General features: G+C 35.3%; 1 protein-coding gene across 6 annotated transcripts; it reads left to right on the forward strand.

Moving 5' to 3' along the window:
• Positions 1-152: 152 nt before the first annotated feature.
• Positions 153-24,518, forward strand: Rap2l (Ras-associated protein 2-like). 6 transcript variants are annotated; one of them, XM_073992131.1, is made up of 6 exons: positions 189-418; positions 509-739; positions 792-1,323; positions 14,537-14,674; positions 14,743-14,860; positions 14,932-24,518. In XM_073992131.1, exons 3-6 carry the CDS (start codon positions 1,189-1,191, stop codon positions 15,087-15,089), a joined length of 549 nt encoding a protein of 182 aa, XP_073848232.1. In that variant the 5' UTR covers positions 189-418; positions 509-739; positions 792-1,188; the 3' UTR covers positions 15,090-24,518. The 6 variants fall into 6 exon arrangements, with proteins under 6 accessions (XP_073848230.1, XP_073848236.1, XP_073848232.1 ...); XM_073992132.1 differs by having other exon boundaries at positions 842-1,323; XM_073992133.1 differs by having other exon boundaries at positions 196-270; positions 842-1,323.
• The last annotated feature ends 1,957 nt before the right edge of the window (positions 24,519-26,475 follow it).

Here is a 26,475-nt window from a genome sequence, read left to right on the forward strand (position 1 = left end):
ATAAATAAACATGAGTGTAAATGTTGTTTAAGAAACAATTTACCTCATTCCTTTTGTTGTACGATTTATTTGCTATTGGGCGTCATACGGTCAGCACATTGCCATATTGCAGTATTGCATCGCGACAAAACGTTGCCATGCCCTGTTTTTGTGGAGACTTGAACAAGGTGGCAACACGGTATGACTAAAATCTGTAGATTTATTTTATGAAATTGGACAAAGAAGTTGTAATAGCTGAATTTTTTGTGTGTTTATTAAGGGCAATCCCTGGTGAGAACCCCCCAAAAAAGTGTCTAAACGAAAAAAGTTTGCAAATTAAATGAAAATGTTAATAAAAGTGAAGAAAATTTAGCAAAGTTTTATAAGAATACAGGTGTTTGTGTCTCTTTTTTCGTATACATCTCTCGGGTTGAGAAGGGTAACTCCAATCCATCCCACACTAATACTTACGAATTACTTACGACGTTTTTTTACTTCATTAAAAAAAAACAACTCTACACAATCGCAGCACAGCACGGGGAGAAAGAACGAACGGAAGGCGGAACAAGAAATATCACGTAAAGAAAAAAGAAAGATAAAGAAACGAGAATCGTAACCCCATCATCATCATCATCAATACAAATATAATACAATACCCAGCCAACAAGCAAACTTACGACCAACTAAATTATTATTATAGTTTAGGCAGAAAAAAGAAAATACAAATCAATATAATAAGAAGAAAGAAATAAACTTTCCAGTGAGTGATTGAGTGAATGTGATTCGTTGTGTATTATATTTATTTTCTTTAGTATATTTTTATTTGTTGGTCCGTCTCATTGTGTGGAACTTATATATGAAGTGTGCCGAGAGATTACTTCTATACAAAACGTCGGCTAAAAAGAATTGGCAAAGCAAAAACACTAGCATCCAGTAGTTGATGTCCCACCACCACCACCGTCATCATCAACGTCTTTGTAGTCATTATTATTGTCAAATAAACTATTGCTACTACCAATAACAGCGACAATACAACAACAACAACACCAAGAATCGCTGCCACACCAGTCGCAAAGTTCGGAAAACTTCATCAGCATCATTCATAATTATCATTTAGTCGGCTGCAGCATTTAAGGGCAGCGCAGTTGTCGCGCAGTAGCAGCATTAATAGCAACAACAACAACAACTGCATTATAATTATTAGCAAATATGCGTGAATTTAAAGTTGTCGTTCTGGGGTCTGGAGGTGTTGGCAAATCAGCCTTAACAGTGCAGTTTGTTTCCGGCTGTTTTATAGAAAAATATGATCCCACAATAGAGGATTTCTATCGCAAAGAAATTGAGGTATGTTCCATAAGTATTCAAAATTATTATAACTACTCACCATAAACTTAATCTTATTGTTTTTGTTATTACATATTACCATTTGGAAGCAAGCAAGAATGAAAACCCGATAAACCCCCAACTTTTGTGTGCTAGGTAACATTTTGTCTGACCTTATGGCCAATTGCATGCATTTTGATTGCCAACAAAGTTCAACCCCAATAGTTATACTTTGTCATTTCTGCAAAAACAAAGCAGTTTGCTGCTGAAGCAATTAAAGTCTTTCGGAGCAAATGATAGTCGAGCAAAATATTCTACCTACCTATCGACCAGCAGCTAGCTAGCTAGTTCTTTGTACACACATAGTCACAACATTGCATTCAAATGTGTGGATGGATGTTTGTTTGTTTTCTTTGCTTCTTGTTGTTGGTTTGGTTTGTTTCTTTTACCAACTTTTTATCAACCAACAACCAAGATTACCGAATTGTATGGTGATTGATCTGGGCACATGGTTTATCATTTCTAACAAACAAAATACGAAAATACGGGTTAAGGGGATGGATGTTTGGGATTTTACCGGGCAACATCGATCGATCGTTCGTTCGGTCAGTCAGTCGATTGTATGAATGGATTTTTGGCCACAACAACAAACATTTGTTAATATTTAACATAAAACAAAAATGTTTACATAATTCCAATATGAATGAATGTGTTTGAATGCGATATTGCTGCTTTTTCACATCTGTAGACACAAAAACAAAAAAACCAACCAACAACGTCTGACAAACCGACGAACCACAAAAAGCAACTTTACTTACGTATGTAGGTTTGTGCATATATGTACATTATTATACTTATCACTAAAAAATACATATTTAGTATAAGACTATAAACTATAGTTGTCGTCAGACTCTAGATAATAGAATAGCTATATCGCCGCCCGCCGCTGGCGTCTTCGTTGTTGCTGCTGCTGATGTTCATTCGACAATTTTGTTTGTTTGTACTTTTTGTGAAAATTTACTCTCTCTCCCAGCATTTTTTTGTTGTGTTGTTGATGATCACTAGACATCGGATTTTAGCATGTTTTTTATTTCTTATCCGATTGGACTCAAATTTTGGATCTAGGCGTTTTGAGGGTCAATTTTTCGATATTTGGGGTCATATCAAAAATATGCAAAAAATATGCAAAATATATGCAAAATATATGCAAAAAATATGCAAAATATATGCAAAAAATATGCAAAATATGCAAAAAATATGCTAAATATGCAAGTGATTTTTTGACGAAAATCGCCAATTAAATTTGGAAAATCATCAAAAAAGCGTACTAAATTAAGTTTTTTGCCGTTTAACATAGTTTTTGGCGGATTATTATGTTATTGAGACTCTCCAGATATTCCGCCACAGCAATAAATCTGGACTAACAAGACTTAAATCAGTTTTCACAAGGTGAGAAAATGTCAAATAACCCAACATTCCTATTACAACATAAGATGCTTCCTATACAAATGTAAGCTCTGTTCCTTTACTTGCAAGAATCTTCAAGTTTTACCACTTTTTACTCGAAAATCGTTCCTTTACTTCATACACCATACAATTCATATGGGAGCATTTTACAACTTTTACTACTTTTGTCGGTTCTACCATTTTCAAAAGTAAAAAAAAAAATTCAAAACCTCAATCAGAAATGTCAAAATCAACGTGTCCAAATAAGGTGATAGTTTCTAATTGGCCAAAATTGTCTAGCAGAAAAACAAAGGAGCTAGAGTTAGTCATCGCTATTTTTGTTCAGATGAAAGTGCAATTTTTTGGTATTAAAGTACATTTACCATTTAGAAGTATACGTTTTGAATTATCACATATTAGATTTGAATATATTTTATAGTGTTTAGTCCTTTATTCAGTATATACAGACATAAATTGACAATTTTTGTTCTTTGTGGTCAAAAAGCTTCTTTGGAAAAATGCTCTAACTGCCGCTTTAATAGTGATGTCATAGTTTAATGGACTAAAAATACATAATTTAAAATATCAATATTGTACGCATACAACCGCTTAATGCAGAATTGGAAAATGTTCACTCCTCGGCGAAAAGTAATGCATTATTGTTATACCCATCCACGATTAATAATAAGCAAAATGAAGAACACCCAATGATTAGTGAAAAATGACATCACTTAGAAAAACCACAGAATAGAGTAGTAGTGGTAAAATAAGTCAAAAACCTTGGAATTGTCTTTAAAATGGCAAAACCACTCACATATTTCTGCTAGAAAAGTATTTGGAATGTTGATAACATAGTCGAAAAGTCATAACCCTTTTGTATGCACAATTGTTTAATTTATACCTATCCGTGTACTCCATAATTTGTACTAATTATTACCAATGCTTCGAATTTTGACAGTTGTTTAATGGAGAAGTTGGTACAAAAATTGTTTCAGCAACATTTAGTAAAAATTATCGAGAACAAGGACAAACCTTTCATGACACATTAGTCTTGTTGTATAGGATATAAATAAATATATTAAGAAAAATATTCGCCGCAATATTGTCATTAAAGCTGCCAAATGAACTATACACCTAAAAGGCAAAGATTTCAAGGAATATTAATTTACAAAACGATGAAATTCCACATCTGTCTCTTGGTTTACTTACATCCTGATGTAAACTTTAAAAACGTCATATTTCTAGCACTACTTTCACAATCTGATTGGCTTTTTTTTGGAACAAATACGGGCAATGCCAATAAAAATGTCCAGATTGTCGAGTAGAAAAATCGCACTATTTTTTACACGTACAGCACTTTCATTTAAGTGTTCGGTATTAGCAATTACAATTTAAAAAATTATTATTATATAACTTCCACGAGTAATTTAATCATATAAAATAATTTATTTTCCTTACAATTCGTTAATCCGAACAATTTGATAATTCGGACACCGCCGAAACCTGTGGTGTAGGGATTATCGCGAATGTACTGTATATATGGGGGCAATATCAAAATCTGAATCGATTCTTACCAAAATAGGGATCGTTCTAGGGCCAAAAAATCCCCAATTTTTATGCGAATTGGTCTATAAATGTGACCTGTGCTTTGTTTTCAAAAAGACATGGCCAGATGGATAAGTGCGAATCTATGCAGATCATCAAAAGGAACTGTGGGTCTATTTCGTTTCATTTTGCATGTTGCAAACTCATTCACTAAGTCATAATACGGTTAGGGTATTAAATATAGTTAACAGTGTAATCATGAATAAAAATTCCGTGCAAAATTTGTTTCCTTTCCCCAATTTCACAATTTTTTTCCATATTTATGCCCCAAGAAGGAATATTTTTGTCGATTCGACTAGAATACGCCTTAATGAAGCGAATAAAGTAGTTTTCAATTTTTAACAAAAAATTATTTTAAAAGAATTTCACTTTTTAAAATTATTTTCCGTGTGGAAAATTCAGAGGGAAATATTCATGATGGCACCGTATATATTTTTTATATGTTATATGTTTTAAGTAAAATATGAAAGATTTTATGTAATATTCAATATTTTCTTAGACTTAATTTCTAGCTCATTTGTTATTCTGTCATACAATTTTGGCCGAGCAGAAACTATCAACATATTTGAATACGTACATTTTGACATTTCTGATTGAGTTTTTGAACAAAATTGTATTAGAAAGCAACTTATGTTGTAATAAGAAGACTGGGTTATAGGAAATGTTCTAATTTTTTTAGTCCAGATTTATTGCTGTGGCGGAATAATAATTAATAACATGATAATCTGCTAAGAAATCGACGTTTTACGGCAATAAACTTAATTTAGAACACTTTCTGATGACTTTCCAAATTTAATTTGATGATTTTTGTCAAAAAAATTACTTGCATATTTTGCATATTTTTTTGCATATTTTGCATATTTTTTGCATATTTTGCATATTTTTTGCATATTTTGCATATTTTTTGCATATTTTGCATATTTTTTGCATATTTTGTGCATATGCAAAATATGCAAATATGCAAAAAAATAAAAAATATGAGCCTGTCATTGCATTCAGTTTTCTTCAAAACGAATTTTGGTCCAATCAGAATTTTCGTATCTTTATTAATAAAAAATATGCAAATATGCAAAATCCGATGTCTAATGATCACAAACATTTTTAATAACAGTTTTTCTTCATTTTTAAAAAGTATTCGCTTTTGCTAAAAATAGTTTCAGTAGCTTGCTTGTTGTGATAAACATTCGAAACAATTCCCCATCCCGGAAGGATAGAGCCCAACCCACGCATTTCATTTTATCAGTCATTAAATAATAAAAAAATATCTATATGCAGCAGATAAGTTAATCACATAACAACAATGTCACATAAACATTGTCAAGATTTTTGCTTTTTTTTTGCTTAGAAGAAAAGTGTGTTTGTTTGTATGGGTTTTCTTTGTAAAATTCTTCATCATTAACATTGAGATGACAAATTAGATAAACTGGATGCAAATAAGTATAAGGAAACAATTAGTTGGAGAAATTTGAACAAATGTTTCCAAATAAAAGACGATTTTTCGAAGTCTAATAGGATGTGGGATTTTTCGGTAGAATATTAAGGATGGTTTGAAAATTTGGCAAGGTTTAATTTCACTTTAGAAGCACCTCTTGTATCATCATGAAATATCTTTTAGTAGTTTTTCTTGTTAAACTGTTCATTTTATTTGAGGAAAAATAAAATTCCAATAAATTTTGGCTTAAGTTTATTTTAGGAGCTCTGCTTGAATTGTTTTGAAGGGCATACCTACTAGTGGCAGAAGCTGATCAAAAAGAGTCACATTTATTGAGCGGAAATTTTTATTTTTTTAAATAAATAAAAATTCCAAAAAATGCCTTATCTTTCCTTTACCGACCCACCTCAGAAAATTATGAAAAAATTACCACAGATACCTAGTGCTTTTTACACAGAATGCAACCATGTATTGCTTTTGTTGCGGAAATGTATACTTCCCGAGATATAGGCCTCCAAAAATATTAAATTTAAAAGAAAATTTTGTTCCCGAGATTTGCACCTGTCCATAGGAGAAAGTTTTAAATCCCGGCCGAAGGCCGGCTATTTAGAGAAAAATATCCAATTTAAAAGAAAATTTTGTTCTCGTTCCCGAGATTTGCACCTGTCCATAGGAGAAAGTCTTAAATCCCGGCCGAAGGCCGGCTATTTAGAGAAAAGCAGGTTAGGGCCTTTGTAGATCTTTTGAGGCCCATATCTCGGGAAGTATACATTTCCGCAACAAAAGCAATACATCGCTGGATTCGGTGTAAAAACCACTATCTGTAGTAAATTTTACTACAGGCTTAAGTCTACTTTAGGAGCTCCTCAAGAAAATAACATTCTCATTGAAATTTTAAATTATTTACCAGTGGCAGCTGTGGCGAAGCTGATCAAAAAGAGCCATGTTTATTAAGAGGAAATTGAACTTCAGGGACCAAGCTGGTAAAGATATTTGGTCTATAAAATACCAAAAATGTCATTCCCTTCAGCTTGAGTCTACTTTAGAATCTCCTCTTGTATCTTCCTGAAATTTAAATCGGTGGTGGCGCTTATAGAACTGATCACAGTGTCACCCATTTTAGTTGAGGAAAAATAAATTTAGGCTTTAGTTCACTTTATGAGCATTACTCGATTCGTTGAATTGTATACCAGTGACAGCTGCGGTGAAGGTTATCAAAAAGAGTCATGTTTATTAAGAGTACATTTTGCTTTATGTCTGGAGTATTCGCCCATTGGTTTAACTTCATAATTACTATTTATTATAGACAGTAACGTTTACAAAACGCACTGTTATGATTTCATCCCGGCGAAGGGGATTTTCAATTGGCCCTTCAGATTTTGAAACTACGTAAGCATCGAGTATTCTCATGTTAATGAGAACAAAATATTTACAGGCTGACGACAGTACGATTCAACTAAGAATAACAAAACAAAAATTTTTCTAATTTTAGAGACCAAACTGGGGAATGTACTTTGTTTTCAAAAACTCAAGAAATATCCATCCCTCCGACCTAAATCTACTTTAGGAATCCCTTTTGAATAATTCTGAAATATATATCCGTTGTTCCTCGTTTTAAATTGTATGCCATGTTGTTGTAGGCCCTACAGGTTTATGTTGTATCGGGAGAAAAGAAAGAGAAGAAATATGAAATTAATAGGTGGACATCAAGCATTCACATCCAGTCCTAAGAAGCGTGCTGCTTCAACTGGATGTGCCCAAAGTGACTCCGGTGTCAGGTCAGTCGGATGTGCAGGACACGCGAAGAGGTGCCGTGTGATGTGCGGAGATTGGCCACATTTTGGGCATAAGACTATTATTTCAGGATTTAGGAGGGAGAGGTAGCTGTTTAGGTACCTAGAGATGCCAGATCGTAGTTGTGATGATATTGATCTGGTCTCTCTAGGTAGTGCTCTCTCATCCTCGTTTATGGGAAGTGGTCTTCCACCGAGCACAATGCTGCTCGTATATGAGGAGATATGGTTCTCCACGGTCATTGTGTGAACCTCTTTGAGTGCGCTTTGTATGTCATCAATCGTTGGGTTATGGGGGATTTGTGGTATGTTGGAGAGTTCCTTACGGAAATCATACCGGATGGGTTTTTGTCTTTCGGAGGGGGGTCTGTTGCAGCTTATGTTGTTGGGGTGGTCGGGTTTTTGGCATTTGATAGTATGTTGCCTTGTAAGGAGGGTCCAGTGAGGCTTCACCGGCAATAGTTTGGTTTCCTGTTGCAATGCGTAGGACAGTGTTTTGGACCGTTTGTATGTTCTTCCACTGCGTATCGCTGATTCCTGGTGTCCATATAGGGGCTGCGTAATCAAGGAGGGGGCGACCTATGGTTTATACGTGGTTAGTATGGTCTCCTTGTCTTTCCCCCACGTGCTGCCCGAGAGAGCTTTGAGGATTATATTCCTTTTCCCTACGATCTCAGCATGTTTACAGAAGAGGAACATGTTACCAAAAGTTACACCCAGTATTTTGGGATTCTTGATTGTTGGGATGACTTGCCCGCGGATGTGTATGTCAAGCTTTGTGTTGACCTCTTTTGTCCACGATGTCAAGATGGGTGGCTGAGGATTTGGGGGCGGATAGCTGCAGGTCACGGTCTACAAAGAAGTGTTTTAGTGTTGGGAGATAGTTGTTTATACGAGCCTCTATGTCATTAACATTCCTGCCACAGGACACTAGCGTGCAGTCATCTGCATAAGATATTAAGTGGACATTTTCGGGTGGATTAGGGGCCTTTGAGACGTAGAAATTAAAGAGTAGCGGGATAGTACGCCCCCTTGAGGTACTCCTTGTTTGTTTTTCCTAGGTGGGGATTTATGTCCACGGAATTCAACGTAGGATTGTCTGCCAGCCATATAGTTAACCTGCCATCTCTTGAGGTAGTTTGGGAGCTATGTTTCCATCACATCTCTCAAGAGGATGTCATGATTAACTCTGTCGAAGGCTTTAGACAGGTCGAGGGCTACGAGTATTGTTCGTTTATGGGGTCTCTTGCTGTTCAGTCCTTCAGTTACCCTTGTCGTGACTTCACTTAGGGCCGTTGTGGTACTTCTTCCAGCTCTGAAACCGTACTGGTGTTCGGCGAGGTGGAAATGTTCAGTGAAGCGCGGTAGGATAATGGATTCAAGTGTCTTCACAACAGAAGATAGGAGTGTTATCGGACGGTAGGAGTTTCCCATATGTGCCGGTTTGCCTGGTTTAGGGACCGGAATAATTTTCCCGAGCTTCCACTTGTCTGGGACCTCGAAGGTGCTGAGACATAGGTTAAAGGTGCAGGCGAGGTAGTGTGCACCATGATGTCCTATGTGTTTTTTGAGCATCTTCGTAGCCAGACCATCCGGACCAATAGTTGTGGAGCTCTTGGCGGCTTTGATACTACATACTTAGCACATTATCCGTTGTGATGGCGGCTGGGTCCGTATTTGGACTAAGGGCACGGGAAGCTCGCCGAATTTTCCTTCTGTCGCGGTTTTGTGTCGCCGGGTGTTCTACGAACTATCTGCAGAAGGCCATCGTTGTCTTTGCTGGGGTTTTTGGGATTGTTTTCCCCAAATGTTATTCTAATGATGTCGGTACGTCTTGGGTTTGACAGGTTGCGTATTGTGTTCCACAGTCGTTTTGTGCCAGGGTCAAACTCTTCTAGGTGTTTGCGCCATATTTCCTTTTTATGGTTGAATACCAATTTGTTTATTTCCTTATTAAGGGTCTGAACTCTGGTGTCTGATGGATTTGTTTTCCTTATGGAATCTCTGAGGTCAGCAAGCTTCGCGGCTTCCGTCGGAAAGTTTGGTCTAATGTCTTTAATTCGCCCCGTCGGAATGCATCTTTTGCATGCTTGCAGCAGGGTCATTCTGAAGAATTTTTCGCCTGCTGGTGCCGAGGTTGGAAGGGGTGCTTGAGAGAAATTAGCTTCTGTTAACCGATTGAACATATCCCAGTCAGCTTTGTTAAAGTTAACAAAGGTTCTTTCTTCTGACAGGGTTGTTGCATCTGCCGTATTGTATGCCATTGGCAGATGTGGTTAAGCTAATCAAAAAGAGTCATGATTATTAAGAAGTGATTTAATTTGTTGTAAGTCTTATGCCAGACTATGAAAATGAGTTTCTAGACAAGAGGTGTGAAGGGGTGAAACTCTGTACACAAGGTTCTGTAATCTGAAATTATTCTTTGTGTTTAAATTCGTAACTCTCAAACCAATGCAAAGTAATGAAAATATCAATTATTTGGCCTCAAAACATTATTTGGACGAGGAGTTAATCACGTATAGATATACGATTTTTTGGTCGATCCTTACATAAAGTTTTAATGGAAACTGGCTTCGCCTATGCTGGCATTCTTGCCTGACTTCATTAGCGATGCCATCCTTCCAAAATGTCTAGGCTTCCGGTAACGTCAAATTGATGATATTGACAATGATCTTCTGAGTTCCAGTTGCTATGGATGATTTCTCGTTTCGAAATACATCGCTAATCGTAAATTGTGGTGGTTCAATCTCGAATGTTCCCTAACTCGTTGAGTCTTTAGGGTTCGTACAATGAAGCTCATCGCGCTCATTTCTAAGTCCCGTCACGTCTGCTGGGAAATTTGCTCTAATCTTGAGTATTCGACCAACAGATATGTAGCGAGCGGCTGTGATGATGATGTTCCCGAAAATTCTCTCAGCTAACTGAGGATGTGTGTGGTTGGTGAATTCTCTGAATCCTTGCCTCAAGTTTTCAGTTTTCAGTTCAGAAAAGTACAGCGTTCAAAGCTTATGAAGTCCGGTGGTATTTTACACTAACGATGATAGGAAGGTGGTCTGAGCCATGGGAAATGACATACCGTGTGCCACAATGGTGTATGGTGTATGTCTGGCGAGCTGTGGGAATCTCCTCTTGTCCAATTGAGATAATGTGGAGCTATAAATTTGCTCTCGTCCAGCGCTGCCCCTCTATGGACGTGGCCTGGGGCGAAATACTAAAGCTCATGATGGGAATTGAAGTTCCCCAGCATCAATCCCCTAGCACTTGGCAAAGCGGTTTTTATCTTTGAATATCCCTCATGTTAGGTTAGACTTTAAGATGGACACTTGGCATTATTTTAGACAGCCACTTCATTCGGTGTTAATTATGAGAAGGGTTTAGAGTGGAGAGGCGAACGGGAAGGAATGAGGGAAGAGGGGAGAGATTAGAGATAAAAAAGGAGAGATATAGAAGATGAATAACCCATTGTTAGCAGGATTAAATGGTATCCACCTTTTTGTCGCAGTACGATGCTGTGTTTAGGCAGGAGTATGTTTATCAAGAAGGAAACTTGTACTCATCTTCTCAGCGTTCAAGCTCGGATCCTTGTCATTAGAACCCTTAACTGCTGATGGATGGTAGTCTTTTTACTATCCCCAATAATTAACAGTTGCCCAATCCGAATCCGCATCCTCAAATTCCATAGATCGCTGAAATTATCCTCAGTTGGCAGTCGTCCTGAGCTTATCGTGACTCAGCTAACGTAGAAAACCTAGTGCTTGGGAGGCAAGATCTGATTCTGATTATATTCTACCACATTGTCCAAAAGTTCTTGCTTTCCTTTCCTTTTGTTTTCCTTTTCATCGATTCTGTCGTCCGAAGAAGACCAGAATGACTTTTATTCACATTCATCTAAAAATTGTCTAAACAAGCACCCGTTCCTCTAAAAAGGGTCTTAAGAAGCACCCTTTCCTCTAAAAAGGGTCTTAAGAAGCACCCTTTCCTCTAAAAAGGGTCTTCAGAAGCACCCTTTCCTCTAAAAAGGGTCTTAAGAAGCACCCTTTCCTCTAAAAAGGGTCTTAAGAAGCACCCTTTCCTCTAAAAAGGGTCTTAAGAAGCACCCTTTCCTCTAAAAAGGGTCTTAAGAAGCACCCTTTCCTCTAAAAAGGGTCTTAAGAAGCACCCTTTCCTCTAAAAAGGGTCTTAAGAAGCACCCTTTCCTCTAAAAAGGGTCTTAAGAAGCACCCTTTCCTCTAAAAAGGGTCTTAAGAAGCACCCTTTCCTCTAAAAAGGGTCTTAAGAAGCACCCTTTCCTCTAAAAAGGGTCTTAAGAAGCACCCTTTCCTCTAAAAAGGGTCTTAAGAAGCACCCTTTCCTCTAAAAAGGGTCTTAAGAAGCACCCTTTCCTCTAAAAAGGGTCTTAAGAAGCATACTTTCTTCCAGAAAGGGTCTTAAGAAACAGTCTATCCTTCAGATGGGGTCTTAAGAAGCGGCCTTTTCTCTAGAACGGATCTTAAGGAACACTATTTCCTCTAGAAAGGGTCTTAAGAAGCACCCTTTCCTCTAAAAAGGGTCTTAAGAAGCACCCTTTCCTCTAGAAAGGGTCTTAAGAATCACCCTTTCCTCTAGAAAGGGTCTTAAGAAGCACCCTTTCCTCTAGAAAGGGTCTTAAGAAACACCCCTTTCTCTGAGAGGGGCTTAAGAAGCACCCCTTTCTCTGAGAGGGGCTTAAGAAGCACCCCTTTCCTCTGGAAAGGGTCTTAAGGAACTCCCTTTCCTTTAGAAAGGGTCTTAAGAAGCACCCTTTCCTCTAGAAAGGGTCTTAAGAAGCACCCTTTCCTCCAGATGGGGTCTTAAGAAGCACCCTTTCCTCTAGAAAGGGTCTTAAGATGCATCCTTTCCTCTAGAAAGGGTCTTAAGAAGCATCCTTTCCTTTAGAAAGGGTCTTAAGAAGCACCCTTTCCTCTAGAAAGGGTCTTAAGAAGCATCCTTTACTCTAGAAAGGGTCTTAAGAAGCACCCTTTCCTCTAGAAAGGGTCTTAAGAAGCACCCTTTCCTCCAGAAAGTGTCTTAAGAAGCACCCTTTCCTCTAGAAAGGGTCTTAAGAAGCACCATTTCCTCCAGAAAGTTTCTTAAGAAGCACCCTTTCATCTAGAAAGGGTCTTAAGAAGCACCCTTTCCTCTAGAAAGCGTCTTAAGAAGCACCCTTTCCTCTAGAAAGGGTCTTAAGAAGCACCATTTCCTTCAGATGGGTCTTAAGAAGCACCATTTCCTTCAGATGGGTCTTAAGAAGCACCATTTCCTTCAGATGGGTCTTAAGAAGCACCATTTCCTTCAGATGGGTCTTAAGAAGCACAATTTCCTTCAGATGGGTCTTAAGAAGCACCATTTCCTTCAGATGGGTCTTAAGAAGCACCCCTTTCTCTATAAAGGGTCTTAAGAAGCACCCTTTCCTCTAGAAAGGGTCTTAAGAAGCACCCTTTCCTCTAGAAAGGGTCTTAAGAAGCACCCTTTCCTCTAGAAAGGGTCTTAAGAAGCACCCTTTCCTCTAGAAAGGGTCTTAAGAAGCACCCTTTCCTCTAGAAAGGGTCTTAAGAAGCACCCTTTCCTCTAGAAAGGGTCTTAAGAAGCACCCTTTCCTCTAGAAAGGTTCTTAAGAAGCACCCTTTCCTCTAGAAAGGGTCTTAAGAAGCACCCTTTCCTCTAGAAAGGGTCTTAAGATGCACCCTTTCCTCTAGAAATGGTCTTAAGAAGCACCCTTTCCTCTAGAAAGGGTCTTAAGATGCACCCTTTCCTCTAGAAAGGGTCTTAAGGAACACCCTTTCCGCTGGAAAAGGTCTTAAGAAACACCATTTCCTCTGGAATGGGTCTTTGGAAGAATCTTTTCCTCTAAAAGGGTCTTAAGAAGTACCCTTTCCTCTGGAAAGGATCTTAAGAAGCACCCCTTTTTCTAGAAAGGATCTTAAGAAGTACCCTTTCCTCTGGAAAGGATCTTAAGAAGCACCCATTTTTCTAGAAAGGGTCTTAAGAAGCACCCTTTCCTCTTGAAAGGGTCTTAAGAAGCACCCTTTCCTCTAGAAAGGGTCTTAAGAAGCACCCTTTCCTCTATATGGGGTCTTAAGATGCACCCTTTCCTCTAGAAAGGGTCTTAAGAAGCACCCTTTCCCCTAGAAAGGGTCTTAAGAAGCACCCTGTTGGGGTCTTAAGAAGCGGCCTTTTCTCTAGAACTGGTCTTAAGGAACACCCTTTCCTTTGGAAATGGTCTTAATTAACACCCTTTCCTCTAGAATGGGTCTTCGGAAACATCTTTTTTTCCTTTTCTCTAGAAAGGGTTTTAAGAAGCGCCCTTTCCTCTAGAAGCACTTATTGCACTGGAACGTCTCTTAAAAAGGGTTTCTAATCGACAAGAAGACCACAAGGTCTCCTTATGGGGAACAAGATCAGAAACCCTTCTTATGGAGAAGAAGACCAGAAAGTCTTCTAATCGAGAAGATGGTTCGAAGGCCTTTTAGGGAGAAGATCAAAAGGTCTTCTTACAGAAAAAAAACCCGAAGGTCTTCCAATCGAGGAGATGAACATAATGGATTCTAATCGAGAAAAAGATCCGAGGGCCTTCTTATAAAGAAGAAGCCTAAAAAGATGAACAGAACGTATTTTAATAAAAAAAATAAAACAGAATGTCTTCGCCTTTCACAAGTAATGTATACCTGCTTAAGAAAATGAAAGATTGAATCTTATAGAAGACGACATATAATAAACCTATACAGACTGTGAAGCATACATGTATCATCTACATATTCCGATAGAAGGCAACAATGTTTGCAATTAGATATGAGTCATTATATAAACATTGTGTATTTGCAGTGATTACATTTTTATTACGACAATCAAATTATAAATTAATACCCTCCTCTAGTAGACACTCATACTTATGCGCCTTTTTTACTGTTTGTTTTGTATCTCTTTCTTTCCTTCTACCTAGGTTGACAGCTCACCATGTGTTCTAGAAATCTTAGATACAGCGGGCACAGAGCAATTTGCCTCAATGCGAGATTTATATATTAAAAATGGTCATGGATTCATTGTCATGTATTCACTAACAAATCATCAAACATTTCAGGTGAGAAAGAAGGGAGGGGAAATGGGAAAACTGCAACTTGCAATCATAACTCTCTTTTTCAATTACAGGATATTTCCAGCATGAAAAATGTTATAACACGAGTTAAAGGCAGCCAACCAGCTCCAATATTGCTAGTCGCTAATAAATTAGATTTAGATTGCCAAAGAGAAGTATCAACTGCCGAGGGTAAGAATTTGAAGAATATAAACATTTGGAATTGTTAATAATTGTTCTCACTCTCTCACTGTTTTCTTTAGGCAATGCTTTGGCCCAATTATGGGAATGTCCTTTCATAGAAGCCTCCGCTAAAGATCGTATTAATGTCAATGAAGTATTTGCAACAATAGTCCGTGAAATGAATATGACCCAGGATAAAAGACAGAAAAAAAGTTATTGTTGTTGTGCTCTTTTATAGAAGGATTTTGCTAATTATTATAAATATTATTATTATAATTACTATTATAGCAATTATGCACTTACGTACATATTATTATAATATAAATACACCACACCCACACAAAACAAACAAAATAAGAAACACACACACAGAAGAAAACACGTGAATAATAAGAATAATAACAACAAGAAAAGATATAAAGAACCCCTTCCCTCCCCCATCCCTCTAAAAGAAAATAGTAATACTATATACAATAATACACAACCGATAAATAAGAGTAACAAAACAAATAATGTTAATTATGCGAAGATCACAAGTTGTCGTTAAACAAAAAAAGCCAGAGAGAGAAGACGACGACGACAAATGGATAGATAACAAAGCAGTAAACAAACAGTAAACGGAAAACAAATGCGTGCAAATAAAAAAATAATAATTTTCATTATTATAATAATGATATATTTATATATACATATTATATATATATTTAGTGATGGCAATTAAGATGATGATGATGATGAGCTTTTTTCTTCTTCATCACTACTGTGTAGCAAAAACAAAACAAATGATAAAAAATGAAAAAAAAAAACTAAACATATTTTGTGTATGCCAATTTTGTATAGTGTATTAAGTGCAAAGAAAAACCAAAACCTTCCCCCCTCCCCCTCTAAAACAAGAAATGAAACAATAACAAAAACTTTAATTGAAACAAAAAAGAATGAAAAGAGAAAAAAAAAAAAACAAAAAATAGAAAAAAGAAACCAAACACATTTTTCTTCTTTTTGATTTAACAACAATGTTATCCTGCTGATAATTATGATGAAGACCAAGGTCTATATAAGGTTGCACAATAAGACCATATTTATATTAGGCAATTTTCCTTGCGGCAATTGTCAGTTTGATGGAGAGAGAGGTGAGGCATATGGTAACCCTTTGCCTCTCAACAACCTCTCTCATCGATAAACTGACAATTGCCGCAAGGAAAATTGTCTAATGTAAATATGGACTAAGCCCCGCTGATAATAGGTCTGTTCGATAACTTTGCAAGTAAAAAGTAGTTGCAAATTCTTGTAACTACTTGCAATCACTTGTCATTTCTCTTTTGCTGAACAATTTTGTTATCGAACAGACCTTATTTGTTGACAAAATACATTATTGTGATTTGTAACACAAATAAAGTCTAATCACAATAATGTAAAATCTATTTAGTCAAACGTAGTCTAACTGGCTGACCTAACGTAGACCTTGCTGCAGGACATTTCCAAAACACTTACAATACACCACACATGTACATTTTGTAACATTTTTGCTTAGGTATGGAACAGAACGGCTAACAAATTAATCGAAAAAAAAAAAACATTTTTTTTAAATTCACGTATTTAACAATGAATACTTAACGAGAACTTATGAGTGGTTACTTAGTTGACCTTTACTTTCCTTGAAGTAATAGCATTTGGAACTAAGTTTCCCCCTTTGTCCTTCATTATTCAGTATTGTAATCCATGTAACACTTAATTTCTTTTGGCCAAAGTACTCGAAATGTTTACTCATTATTTATCCATCTGTCATAAAAATACATTTTGATACTTCATACATATTATCTAGATAAAGCAGATATTATAACCACTTTATCTAGAACATTATTTTCGCAGCATCTAAATGAGTAGATTATCTATCCGCATTAATTAGATAAACATTACACTTTCACCACATTATCTTTTGCACCTTATTCACTTTAACTAAGTTATTTGCATGCCGGAATATATAATCTACATAACGTGGATACTTCATTCCATCCTTTGGATAATGTAGATAACATTATCCAAGTTATTTAGATATTGTGGATACTTTAACCACATTAATTACATGACGTAGATATCTTATCCACTCTATTTAGATAACGTGAATACTTTATCTACGTTGATTGGATATCGTGGATACTTTATCCATGTTAATTAGAAAACAGATACTCTATGCACGTTAATGAGATAATGGTGGTTATTTTATCCACGTTATTTGGATAAAAAGCATACGTTATTCCCGTTATTTGGATAACGTGGATACTTTATCCACCTTACTTAGATATCGTGGATACTTTATCCACCTTGATTGGATGACGTGGAAACTTTTTCTAATATTGTTAATGTAGATAAGTTATCCAAGTTATTTAGATATAGTGGATTTTTACCCATGTTATACAAATATCGTAGATACTTATCCGCGTTAATTGGGTAAGGTAAATACTTTATCCACGTTAATTAAATTAAGTGGATACTTTGTCCACGTTATTTGGATAACGTGATTACTTTATTCACGTTCTTTGGATGACGTGGAAAATTCACTCACATTATTTGGAAATCATGGATATTTCACCCACCTTATTTGGATAACGTGAAAACTTTATCCACGTTATTTGAATAACGTGGAAACCTGATAACATGGACAATTTATCCACGTTAATTGGATAAGGTAGGTGTTCTATCCACTTTATTTAGATAACGTGAATACTTTATCTAGTTGATTGGATATCGTGGACACTTTATCCGTGCTAATTAGATAACGTAGATACATTATGAACGTTAATGAGATGATGTGGATATCTTATCCACGTTATTTGAATAAAAAAGATAGGTTATTACCGTTATTTGGATAATGTGGATACTTTATCCACCTTATTTAGTTATCGTGGATACATTATCCACCTTGATTAGATGACGTGGATACTTAGATATAGTGGATTTTTACCACGTTATTTAAATATCGTTGATACTTATCCGCGTTAATTGGGTAAGGTAAATACTTTATCCACGTTTATAAGATGAAGTGGATACTTTATCCACGTTATCTGGATAACGTGATTACTTTATTCACGTTCTTTGGATGACGTGGATAATTCACTCACGTCAATTGGAAATCGTGGATATTTCACCCACCTTATTTGGATATCGTGAATACTTTATTCTCGTTCTTTGGATAACTTGAAAAGTTTATCCACGTTATTTGGATTACTTGGATTCTTTATCCATTTAATTAGATAACGTGAAAACTTTATCCACGTTATTTCGATAACGTGAAAACTTTATCCACCTTATTTGAATAACGTGAATACTTTATTCACGTTCTCTGGATAACTTGAAAACTTTATCCACGTTATTTGGATAACTTGGATACTTTATCTATTTAATTGGATAACATGAAAACTTTATCCACGTTATTTGGATAATCTGAAAACTTTATCCACCTTATTTGGATAACGTGAATACTTTATTCACGTTCTCTGGATAACTTGAAAACTTTATCCACGTTATTTGGATAACTTGGATACTTTATCTATTTAATTGGATAACATAAAAACTTTATCCACGTTATGTGGATAATTTGAAAACTTTATCCACGTTATTTGAATTACTTGGATACTTTATCCATTTAATTAGATAAAGTGAAAACTTTATCCACGTTATTTGGATAACGTGAAAACTTTATCCACCTTATTTGGATAACGTGAATACTTTATTCACATTCTCTGGATAACTTGAAAACTTCATCCACGTTATTTGGATAACTTGGATACTTTATCTATTTAATTGGATAACATAAAAACTTTATCCACGTTTTGTGGATAATTTGAAAACTTTATCCACGTTATTTGGATTAGTTGGATACTTTATCCATTTAATTAGATAACGTGAAAACTTTATCCACGTTATTTGGATAACGTGAAAACTTTATCCACCTTATTTGGATAACGTGAATATTTTATTCACGTTCTCTGGATAACTTGGAAACTTTATCCAAGTTATTTGAATAACTTGGATACTTTATCTATTTAATTGGATAACATAAAAACTTTATCTACGTTATGTGGATAACTTGAAAACTTTATCCACGTTATTTGGATTACTTGGATACTTTATCCATTTAATTAGATAACGTGAAAACTTTATCCACCTTATTTGGATAACGTGAATACTTTATCCACCTTATTTGGATAACGTGACTACTTTATTCACGTTATGTGGATAACTAGAAAACTTTATCCACGTTATTTGGATAACTTGGATACTTTATCTATTTAATTAGATAACGTGAAAACTTTATCCACGTTATTTGGATAACGTGAAAACTTTATCCACCTTATTTGGATAACGTGAATACTTTATTCACGTTCTCTGGATAACTTGAAAACTTTATCCACGTTATTTGCATAACTTGGATACTTTATCTATTTAATTGGATAACATGAAAACTTTACCCACGTTATGTGGATGACTTGAAAACTTTATCCATATCCATACTTTATCCACGTTAATTGAATGATGTGGATCCTCTATCCACTTTAATTGGATATCGTGGATACTTCAGCCACGTTATGTGGATAACGTGGAAACTTTTTTCACGTCATTTGGATAACGTGGATACTTTATCCACCTGATTTGGATAATGTGGAAACTCTTTTTGTGTAATTTGGAAAACTGGGTAACGAATTCAGTATCCAGTTTGGCGGGAAATTTTGCTTATTGTAACATTCCTTCTAAATGTACATCAAGTTCCAATAGAGATAGAGTCTATACCGGACAACATCTTCGAGTACCACCCTCGCAGAAGGTCAACATTCAAATGGTACCCGCTTAACTCCGGAAGGGAGTAACCGAATTGGTCCATAATTTGCAAATCGAAATATTTCTTTTGGACATAGAACAGTTTTGAATGTGGACTATATCCCCAGCAAACCAGTCGTACCGGCATCGCAAAGAAATCGTAACAAAATTCGGACGATACCTCCGATATCTGATCCGAAATCGTAACGATATCTTAACGAAAGTTGTATGAAGTGGTTGACATAATTTCGGAACGAAATGTCGGAGCTACATCGGATCGATTTCCGTCCGATTTCGTAACGAAATCTGAAGAAAATCCTTGAAAAATTCGGAAAGGAAATTTCTTTCCGACATTCGTTTCGAAATCGGTGCAAAGTCTGAACTATTTCCCTTCCTGAAAAATCGTTTAGAAATCGAAACGAAATCTGAACGACTTTGCTTCCGAAATTGTTCAGACGTTTGGGACATCAGACATTTGGTTTGATGGGGTCGGTACATTCCTTTGGGTACACGTAAAAGTGCAAGTAAGGACCAGCTCTCGAATGTTTTTGATTTGTTTGCAACAGGTTGTTCTCGGGGTACCTATTACGATAGTAATTAGTTTTTCAGCGTCTAGCCCATACTTCCTGAGAAAATGGCCCGAAAGCAAAGACACACAATTTGTAGCGGCTGGGATGCACAATAATTTTCGTTGCGGATACTGGGTTTGTCCAAAGTTTGCATATTGTAATATTTTTGGGAATCTTGGACAAAAATTCGAAACTAAGCCATATCGGTCCATCCTTAGGGCGCGTTCTCTCTCACAACAGTTAAACATTTTCGCATATGTGGAGTTCAATGTCTGTCTTGAAATAGTTTTGAAGGTTTTAATGAAGTAACTCCTCCTTGTTTACAGCGATATTATGTTTTTTCGTGGGCAAGTCATTGCTTCCTTTCTGCCGTTCCAAAAGCTCTAAAAAGTCTACGGCGACAAGACCATAATGGCTGGTGACAGCTATAAGGATTGACTTAAACTTAAATCTAAGTACCTAAGAACTTGATTTAAGTTTCAGTCAATCCTTATAGCCGACACCAGTCATTATGGTTTTGTCGCCGAAGAATTTGTAGAGCTTTTGGATCGGTTTTAAGGTTTGTGCGAGAATTGTTTTGAAATTCATCGAAGGTGGTCCTTGTGACTCTGATCCTCCTCCTGATCTAAAAAATCCTACGTTGACCAAACAAAATGACTGGTTGACTCGATAACTATCGAAAGGAATAACTCCCAAAATAACAACCTTTTCCATAATGGCCTATGTCGATGCATTTCTTCAGGTAACAACTTTGCAAAAGTTTTTTCCTTTTGGCACTTGCAAATCTTAATCAAATTTACTAGTAAAACCTTAGCATTTATTCGAAACGTCCACAATCGTTAAGATATAAACACTCTGTCTGAAAATCGTTTTGAAGGTCTTAATGAAGGAACTCCTTGTGTACAGCGATATTATGTTTTTAGTGGGCAAGTCATTGCTTCCTTTCTGGCGATCCAAAAGCTCTAAAATTCTTCGCCGACAAAACCATAATGGCCGGTGGCGGCTATAAGGATTGACTGAAACTTAAATCAAGTTCTATGATACTTAGATTATATAGGACAACTCCTTCCGGCAACTCCTTAAGTAGTTTAAGAACGGTTTAAGGTTTGTGCGAGAATTGTTTTGAAATTTTCATCGAAGGTGGTCCATGTGACTCTGAGGACTAAAAACCCCTCCGATAACCAAACAAAATGGCTGGTTGATTCGATAACTATCGAAAGGAATAACTCCCAAAATAACAACCTTTTCCATGATGGCCTATGTCGATGCATTTCTTCAGGTAACAACTTCGCAAAAGTTTTTTCTTTTTGGCACTTGCAAATCTTAATCATGGAGCGAAATAAAAGCACTAGCAAATGACAGAACATCCTGGAGGTTGTTTGTAGAGGCCCTATGCTCCTCAAGGAGTTAAACGGAAAAGAAGAAGAAAGCTTAATCAAATTTACTAGTAAAACCATAGCATTGATTCGAAACATCCACAATCGTTAAGATAAACTCTTCTAAAGTTTCCTTATTTTTGCCGGCAAGTGTTTTACGTCCAAGAATAGGTCGCCATCAAATTATGAAAACTCTTAAAATACATATTCAGGGTGCTTAGTCGAAGGTCACACTAGAGTGGTTTCATTGAAACTTTTAGTGATTCTTAAATCGAGTGCCTCACTACAGAAACTTCATAATTTTACTCTAGTATGGAAATCGACCTGGGAACCCTGGATTTCGTGAATGTGACCAAGGACTTATGAATGTAAACTCCACGTGAGTTTTGTCTTTCTGCCATTTAAACCTATAGGAGAAAGTGAGAACACTCACGGTGAGTTGATATTCATGATTGGGCTGATTATTTTGAACAAAAAAAAAACATGATTTCGTTTGTGTATCCGTTATATGATCTGTCCATAGATGAAAGTCCCAATTCACGTAGGCTGACGGTATCAGCCCAATTATAAATGTTCACTTAAGGGAGGTTTCTCACTTGCACAATCCCATCTTGTTATAAGCGAGCAGGAGGGAAGGAGTCAGAAATCTGTCGCAGGTGAACATTTCGGAAAAAAGGACTGATGTTTTTTGTTCAAAACGTTTTGTGTTGCCCTATATAACTGGAAAACAAATGAACCCATTATCTTCTGTTTTTGTGGGCATATTAAGTTCCTAATAATCTGTTTTAAAACGAGGGAGTTTAAGACATATCCCCTTAAAAAAAGTTGTCTATTACAGTCAATTTTAACGACAAAAATTGGTAAATTTTTTGGCCATAATCGGTTATCAAATTTTAAAAATCCTTTGTTTGGAAGAGATGATTTTTATGTTCCTAAGAAAGCTAAAGAAGTGGGGTTACTCTGTATTGCGATGCGTTTGCGTTTGGTATTTTGTTAGCGCAAGATATTTGCGTTAATGCACGATTTTGACATAGGGGCTTTTGTATTACAGATTGCGCTGATGCCAGAAACGAAAATGGATCAAAAATAGTTGCAAAAGGAGATACAAAAACGCCTTGGAGACGCATTTAATTTCCTTACGCATTGCAGTTTGCTTACGCATCGCAATAGAGAGTAACTTCCAAGATTTTTATGGGCGTTTTCGACATGGAAAAGCGGCATTTCGTAAAAAAATACGTCAAAAGGGTCAATTAGGGACGGTAATTACACTGTAGTAGCGTTGCCAGGAGCCAAACAATGGAATACAAATTAGTACAAATATGGAATTCTTTGCTGAATTTACTTAATACCAGCTTTTCTAACGTCCCGTTCCTAAAAAAATGAAAAAAAAATGCAATATAGTTGGAAATTTGTAGAAAAGTTTTGGTCCTCGGCAGCTGAACATGATCGACCTACTCATTTCACCTACAAAACGGATTCTTAACATTCGAGTCGCATATCTCATCAAATTTTGTTCCGAAAAGGCCTGAATCCAGCCGATTCTTTGAAAGGTGGGTGTAACCCATTATGAGAGTATAAGGATTGGTCTACGTTTTAAGAGCTCGGGATATTGGCAGTATTCGGTGTATAAGTTCGAAATGAATGTTACACAGTATCTTAGTTGGCATACGCTCATTGTTAATAATTCCTCATTCTAACCTCCAAAACTTATAAATTTTTTTTCTAACCTTAAAAAAATCGTTTTCCTATACAGGACTTGCATTGACACTTTTAAAAGCATTTCGTTTAAGTTTTCAAAGTTTTTCTTAAAGGAAGTGTATGTTACACAGCATCTTGATTGGCATTATGTCATTAGAAAAACAAATCTTCTTCATTTTAACCTCAAAAAAACATATGTTTCTTTCTTCTACCTTTCAAAATTCGATATTCTATATAGGACCCATAGTACATGCATTGATACTTTTATAGGCATTTCGTTTAAGTTTTCATGTTTTTCTTAAAGGAAAACTCAAAAGACACACACAACATACAACACACACACACACATCGACCAGAAGATTTACACATTTACAAAGTGATCAATTTACATTTGGAAACAAAAATTCATTAAAAACAATTTTCATTTAAACGAATTATTTCAAACGCTATACACTAAAATAAAAAAGAATGTATTTTCGTAAAAAATAAAAAATAAAATAGTAATGAAATAAGCAAGGCAATTAATTTATACAAAACTAAGTAAAAAAAAAAGAAAGTAAACAATTTAAATTAAGTGTGGCTATATTTAGAAAGACTCTTAGACTCTCCTTTTAGGGCATAAATTAATAATAAAAAGAAAAAAAAACATATATAAAAAATCAGAAAAAACATCACCTTTTAATTTTTCCATTTTTTTCCCCAATTTTTCCTCCTATTAACAACAACACACAAAAGGGCATTTCTATTAGTTTCTGTTCAATAAAAACTCCTTTTTCCTCTCTTTTTTTAGAAAGCAATTTTCTTTAGCTATATAATTTAATTAATTAACTATACAAATAAATAACAAAAATTTGTTGGTTCGTTTTTTTTACAATATTAAATGTGTTTATTTTTTTATTAAGTTTAAGTGAAATATATGTATGTAATTGTTTTTCAAAAAGTCTTCGTTTCGTTTTTAAAAGAAAGCAAAAAAAAACAAACAAAAAAGAACGTAAATAACAAACTAAGGTATCAATTATTTTGTTTTTTTATACAATCTCATAATGTCATATTACAACAAACACAAGTCTCTTAAAGACACAAAAACAAAACAAAACAAAAATAATAAGCTATATTATATGTAATAACTTTATACATACAACAACAACAACCCAAAACTGAAACTGAATACTAAATAATAAATTATTAAGTATTGAAGAAGAAAAAAAAGATTTTTTTAAACGACTTTTTAAATTTATCAATTTTATTAACGTTTTACTACTGTAAGAGCCTCATGAATAAAAACAACAACAACAATAAATGTAACATATTTTTGTAAATTATCTGTAAAGCAACCTAAAAGAATGAAAGAAAGCAACACGAAAAACCATAAAAATAAAAAACCGAAAAGAAAGAAAAAAACTCCTAAAAAGAAAGTAAGACATAAAACATTTTTTTTATGGGATGACGACGACGATGATTATTTTAAATGTGAAATGTAGAATTTTTTATATACATGTTGCATGTTAATTTAATATAAACAAAATAAGAAAACAACAACAAAAACCTACATATGTAATTGTAAAATAAAAAAACAATAATATTAATTAATAATAATAACAATAATAAAAAACACAATAAAAATACAAAAAAAAACAACAAATCATGCAAATGTGTTTTTCAAAATCATCAACCAAAATAACAACAACCACACACAAAAAAAAATTATGCCATATTATATACTAAAAATATATATTTGTGTAATTTTGATATGTCAACTGCAGAAATATTAGAATTTATATACATACACAAAACAACAACAAAAAATTAAGAAAAAATCGTGACACATCCCATACACATCCTCCCCCCCTTTTATACTACTTATAAAGGAAATGAAAAAAAAAATTAAAATACATATACAAAAATGAATTGTTTTAATTGCACCTTTTATCGAATCATCAATTTTTTGTAGAGTCCGAGTTAGCTCATCTACTCGTTTTTTTTGATTATGATGTCCTGGAACCCAAAAAAGTTTAACGACACACAAAGACTTTCTGCAATCACACAAAGACTTTCTGCAATCAACTGGATAGCTGGAGACTTTATGGTCTGTGACTTGAGAGCCCTAAGACCGCCTGATCATTGACACATATTGTCATGGGTCATCTAACATTCTCTGATGATTTCCTGGCAGCATAAAATCTCTAATTGAAAGACGCTACAGCTATAGATAAGCTAATGTGAATAACCCACATTAAATGAAAACTCCCCGTGAGTATTTTCACCCTCTCCTTTAAGATAAAATGTTAGAAAGAGAAAAATCGCGTGGAATTTTCATTCAGAATAATCCCCTATATTGGTGTTTAATTAATGGATTTTCGCAAAAGACACTGGCACCAGTGCTTTCCTTCAACTTGGATCCGTCTGTCTATATTGTCAGAGTCCTTTTGTCCCATCCATGTCAGTCCTATGGGTCTTAGTGAAACTACTGCCAACAAATTACAAGACATTTTGATTAGAAAATTAGAAAAAGAAACTTCTTTTAAATGGTCTATTTCACAATTGGAATATCTTTAAATTTCAATGTATAAATTGAATTAACCATATGCGATACCAATTATCCACCTAAACATTTGTTTGCAAACATATGGTCTGTTCAAGAACTCCAAGAATCTACTAATTTTTACTATTTTTCCGATAACATAAATGAAAAAATGTTATGGTAGTAAAAAATAGTAGCTTCTTGGAACAGAGCAATAGTGTGTGTTCGTTTACTCAAATGCTCTGTTCCAGAACCTGCAAGAAGCTACTATTTTTTACATTTTTTTCTTTATGTTATCGAAAAAAAGTAAAAATTAGTAGATTCTTGCAGTACTGGAACAGATCAAAAATTTGTACAAATTGTTACTGGATTTTGTTCCTTTACTCTACAGTGCAATGCAAAAGGCCTTAGTCGTTTACAAGAAGTTACTGGACTTGAACAAGTTTGTACAAATTATCGAGTAAATGAACACACCTATAATCAGCCCAATCATGAATATCAACTCTCACCTTCCCCCTTAGATTGAAACGCGGCAGAAAGACTCACGGTGAGTTGACGTTCATGATTACCCTGAATATAAGGTAGTACATTGGCTGACTTCCGTATCGTCAGTTGCTTTGTGTTATTTAAACTTCGTCAAAATAT

The sequence above is a fragment of the Musca autumnalis genome, unplaced genomic scaffold (assembly GCF_047663935.1).
Source record: "Musca autumnalis isolate F117 unplaced genomic scaffold, ASM4766393v1 scaffold_5, whole genome shotgun sequence".
In the NCBI taxonomy this organism is placed as follows: domain Eukaryota; kingdom Metazoa; phylum Arthropoda; class Insecta; order Diptera; family Muscidae; genus Musca; species Musca autumnalis.

Coding starts and splice junctions, on each gene's coding strand:
- Rap2l (XM_073992129.1), top strand. CDS start 1,189: ATGCGTGAATTTAAAGTTGTCGTTCTGGGGTCTGGAGGTGTTGGCAAA. Junction 14,675..14,742: donor CAAATCATCAAACATTTCAG/GTGAGAAAGAAG, acceptor TTTCAATTACAG/GATATTTCCAGCATGAAAAA. Junction 14,861..14,931: donor AGAAGTATCAACTGCCGAGG/GTAAGAATTTGA, acceptor TGTTTTCTTTAG/GCAATGCTTTGGCCCAATTA.